Source organism: Pundamilia nyererei, unplaced genomic scaffold (genome assembly GCF_000239375.1).
Source record: "Pundamilia nyererei isolate P.nyererei 1_Seehausen unplaced genomic scaffold, PunNye1.0 scaffold00413, whole genome shotgun sequence".
NCBI lineage: Eukaryota > Metazoa > Chordata > Actinopteri > Cichliformes > Cichlidae > Pundamilia > Pundamilia nyererei.
Window position 1 is genome coordinate 289,776 of NW_005187814.1, and position 4,767 is coordinate 294,542.

General features: G+C 56.7%; 1 protein-coding gene across 1 annotated transcript; it reads right to left on the bottom strand.

Annotated features, from left to right (window-relative positions):
- Positions 1–249: 249 nt before the first annotated feature.
- LOC102193831 (piggyBac transposable element-derived protein 4-like) lies at positions 250–2,121 on the bottom strand. The gene is made up of 3 exons (XM_005753224.1): positions 1,683–2,121; positions 1,087–1,324; positions 250–1,024 (listed from the first exon to the last, which is right to left on the bottom strand). Exons 1-3 carry the CDS (start codon positions 2,119–2,121, stop codon positions 250–252), a joined length of 1,452 nt encoding a protein of 483 aa, XP_005753281.1.
- Positions 2,122–4,767: the final 2,646 nt, after the last annotated feature.

Below are 4,767 nucleotides of genomic sequence, written 5' to 3' on the forward strand. Positions count from 1 at the left end.
TCGGTCCGATTTGGTCCGATTCGGAGACCGGGATCCCCCCGTCGCCGTTCTCGCCGTCGTTGCTGCCGTCGCGACCGAATGCGTCCATTCCCAGTGATGTGAGCTTTGGAGAAAGAGCTTGTAAATGTCCCGAGTCGTCGACGCAGACACGCTCAGCCTACGAGTAGTCATTGTGTCAATAGGTAGCTTTTCTCGACCATCTTCGGTGGTGGAGAGGGAGAGAGAGAAAGAGAGAGAAAGAAAGAGGGGTCAAGCGGACACCGGTGGGCCCCGGTGCTTGTCGTCGGAGGGGTCTCGTCGCGAAACCGGAGGGCGGGCAGCGGCGCAGTTGGGGCAGTACGTGAGTGCGCACCTCGAGCACACATGCACGCGGCAGGCGAAGCAAACGATCTTGGTCTTGACGTCCTTGCTCCTGGGACAGACGCGGCACCTCTGCCTCTTGACTGGGGTTTCCCGCGGCTCGTCGCAGCGGGAATCCAGAGCGGAGAAGGCTTCTCCTTCTTGCCTTCTTCCTCGCGTTCCTCGTCGTCGCCTGGCCTCGAGCATCGGGAGAACGAGTGCTTTGCCCAGATGCTCGAGGAACAGCCTTCGTTTGTTTAGTTTGCCCGACATCCAGTCCGGGTGGATCTCTCTCCAGAGGACGAACGCGTTGTAGGCCGCCACGTCCACCATGTTGTGGAAAAGGGCCATGGGCCACCTAGAAGTCTTTCTCCTGCAGCTGTAGGTCCCCACAACCTTGTCTAGGTTGTCGACGCCTCCCTTGGTGTGATTGTAATGCAGCACCATTGAGGGTTTCGCGGGGCCACCGCCGCCGCCGGGGTTGCTGCTCGGCTCCAGCAGCGACCCGGAGGGCCCGACGTAGCGGGGAGAGGTGGTGAGGAGCAGCACGTTCTTGTTCTTCTTTGCCACGTAGGACAGGACGACCGCGTTGGGCGACCAGCCATCCGGAGCACCGCGGCCTCGGCGGAGCCGACAGCCCTGCTCTTGACGCAGCGCAGCTCTCTGGAGATCTCGGGCCTGTTGGCTCGGAGGATGCGCAGCATTGTATGGCCTCTTTCGCGAAAAAGCCTCGTCGCGAGCTCGCACGACATGAAGAAGTTGTCGCAGGTGACGTTGCGTCCAGGCGCCAGTCCCTCGGTGAGGTCCATGACCACTCGGGCGGCCAGGTTCTTTTCGGTAGGACCGAGCTTGTCAAGCTTGTCGGGCTTGCCGGCGTACATCTGCATTTTCCACGCGTAGCTGGACCGGGCGTCGCACGCGACCCATATCTTGATCCCGTACCTGGCCGGTTTGCTGGGCATGTACTGCCTGAACGGACACCTTCCTGTGGGTGATACGACAAGAAACCAAGAGAAAGTTCAGAAGGTGTCCGAGTTTCACAAACACGCAGGCAGAAAACCAAATAAAAGTACACAAAAAAAACATTGAGGAATTGAGGAAAGCCTAATATCCGTCCCATATGTGCCAATATCATCACAATCACCACAGTCGGACACATATGCACCAAGAGAGTGAAAGAATTCAGAACGTATCTCAGTTTCACACAGGGCAGAAAAACCAAATAAACGCCCCCCCCAAAAAATACAAAAAGTACAAAAAAAAATACATTGAGGAAAACCAAGTATCCATCCCATACGTCCCATCATCATCATCATCATCATCATCATCATCATCACACAAACCTCTAAACGGCACCAGTCTCTCGTCCACGGTGACCTCGGGTCCCGGTCGGTACATGAGAGGCAATCGCCTGCACCACTCATCCCACACAGCTCTGACCGGGGCCAGCTTGTCGTATTGACCGCGGTCGTTGCGACGCCTGGCCTCTCTGGCCTCTCTGGTCTCTCGGTCGTCGAACCGCAGGACGTTCGAATAAACCCGGAAGGTCTTGAGCGGCATCGTGGCTCTGAACACAGACCTGCCGCTCTCTGCGTCCCACAGGCTCTCGCAGGCCTCGCCTCGCGACCTGTACACGCCGGCAAGTATCAGCAGCCCCACGTAGGCTCTGAACTCGGCGCGGCCCATGGGTTTCCAACCGTCGATGGCGGTGCGGCGCCTGGACGCTTCCAGGTTGGTCATCGCAACCACGGCGTCCTCTATCTCGGGCGGAAAGTACGCCATGAACGAGGACGCCTCGTCTCGGACCGCGGCTAGAGCCTCTTCGGTGGGGCCTCCTCGCTGCTCGAGGTCGCGGGTTTGGGATAAATTGACCGCGACGATTGCTTGTCCTCTTCTTCTTCTTCTTCTTCTTCTTCTTCTTCTTCTCCATCGTAGTCGTCGGTGTCATCTTCGTCGCTACCATCTTCGTGGTAATCGTCATCACCGTCATCGCCGTCATCGCCGTCATCGCCGTCATCGCCGTCATCGCCGTCATCGCCGTCATCGCCATCACCTTCGTGGCAATCGCCTACAGCTTCGTCGTAATCTACGTCGTCGTCTTCACCGTAATTATCATTTCGACCATCATCACCGCCATCCTCAGTGCCCCCCATAGCAGCCTTGTCACGAAGCTCGGCCTCAGAGTGCTCCTTGTCATCTTGCGACTCTTTTTCCGAGTCATCTTCCAAGTAGGCACCCCGGTAATTTTGCGATGAGATTTCAAAGCCGGATGCTTGCGACTCAGCCCAAACAAAGGCAATTTTCTTGTCATGTTCAACCTCGTCAGTTAGATGGACACTGACTTTTTCTTCTTCTTCTTCTTCAGTCTTTCTGGAGAAGGTTTCGTGTTCGGACCTGTCTATTACGTGACCACCGGCGACCGTGTTGTCTTCTGCGTCTTTGCTGGCTAGGCCTTGATAAGGAAATGTAGTAATAGAGTAGCAGGAGCAGCAGCAGCAGCAGTGCACAATGCGCCTAAGTTTCTTCCGCTGAAGGAGCCACGGTTTCCCCAAGAGGTTTACGACGCTGACACAGATGTTGATGCCGTTGATGCTGCTACGCCTCGATCCCTCCTCGCCACCCACGGCCTGGTGCGGGACATGTCCTTGTCGGTGGTGTGCTCTCTTTCTGTCTTTCTGTCTGGCAATTTGTCCGCAACCCCGACACACTTAGTAACTCGTATATCGCTACCTTTACCGATGTTGCGGTGGGGTATTTTGCTACCCCGCGTTACTCGCATCGGGGTATTTCGTTACCCCTGTCTCATCACCTCGGGGGTATTTGCCAACCCCTTAGTAGCCACAATGGGGGGTATTTCGTTACCCCTGTCTCATCACATCGGGGGTATTTGCCGACCCCTTAGTAGCCACAATGGGGGGTATTTCGCCACCCCAACGCACATTCGTAAGTTACGATGGCAAACACTGGCGTCTGGAGGGACCCCGAACCACCGGGGCAAACAACTCTCAACTTCACATCATCGTCATCATCATCATCATCATCATCATCGCCTCATTCTCGTCCTCCTTCTCCTTGGTCCTTCTGCCCCGCGCTTCCGAACGCTCAGCTTTACAGAGGGCGGTATTCGCGTAAACAGGCCTAAGTGGGGACCTCGGACTCTCCCTGCCTCCTAGTCCTCCTACCCCCTTCTGCTCTGTTCTCCTGTTCCTCGTAGGTGAGCGCTCAGGCGGATGGGCCCCGAGTTATGCGTAAACCGGCCTCAGTGGGGACCTCGGGCGCTCTGTGTTCCGTGGGTACTGTGTGACCCCTTAGTAATCACGATGGGGTATTTCGCAACCCCAATGCACATTCGTAAGTTACGATGGCAAACACTGGGGTCTGGAGGGACCCCGAACCGCCGGAGGAAACAACTCTCAACTTCACATCATCATCATCATCATCATCATCTCCTTCTCGGCAGTGTTCACGTAAACCACCCTAAACAAGGACCTTGGACTCTCCCTGCCTCCTAGTCCACCTTCCTCTTTCTGCTCCGTTCTCCTGCTCCTCGCAGGAGAGCGCTTAGCCGGATGGGCCCCAGGTTATGCGTAAACCGGCCTAAGTGAGGACCTCGGACTCTCCCTGCCTCAGCATCCTCCTTCCTCCTTCTCCTCGGTTCTCCTGCTCCTCGCTGTCGGACGCATAGCTTTGCAAAGGGCAGTGTTCGCGTAAACCGGCCTCCATGAGGATCTCGGACTCCCCCTGCCTCCTAGTCCTCCTACCTCCTTCTGTTCCATTCTCCTGCTCCTCGCAGGCAAGCGCTTAGCTGCTGGGCCCCGGGTTACGCAAAAACCGGCCTTCGCGAGGACTGGGGGTGCTTTCTACTCTGTGGGTACACTGTGACCCCTTACTAATTGCGATGGGGTATTTCGCAACCCCAATGCACATTCGTAACTTACGATGGCAAACACTGGGGTCTGGAGGGACCCTGAACCGCCGGAGGAAACAACTCTCAACTTCAGATCATCATCGTCTCCTTTTCGGCAGTGTTCACGTAAACGGGCCTCAGTGAGGACCTCGGACTCTCCCTGCCTCCGCATCCTCCTTCTTTGTTCTGCTCCGTTCTCCTGCTCCTCGCAGGCGAGCGCTTAGCCGGATGGGCCCCAGGTTACGCGAAAACAGGCCTCCGTGAGGACCTCGGACTCCCCCTTTCTTCTAGTCCTCCTTCCTCCTTCTGTTCCTTTCTCCTGCTCCTCGCAGGCTAGCGCTTAGCCGGGTGGGCCCCGGGTTACGTGTAAACTGACCTTCGCGAGGACCGGGGATGCTCTCTACTCCACGATTACTATGGGGTCAAAGTGTACCCACGATGGGGTATTTCGCAACCCCAATGCACATTCGTAAGTTACGATGGCAAACACTGGGGTCTGGAGGGACCCCGAACCGCCGGAG

Bases quoted from the DNA above. Each gene is read 5' to 3' on its own strand.
- LOC102193831 (XM_005753224.1), bottom strand. From the start codon at position 2,121: ATGGCGTACTTTCCGCCCGAGATAGAGGACGCCGTGGTTGCGATGACC. The intron at 1,325-1,682 runs GTTTGTGTGATG...TATCACCCACAG, and splicing joins GAGACTGGTGCCGTTTAGAG to GAAGGTGTCCGTTCAGGCAG. The intron at 1,025-1,086 runs GTGCGAGCTCGC...GCATCCTCCGAG, and splicing joins TGCGACAACTTCTTCATGTC to CCAACAGGCCCGAGATCTCC.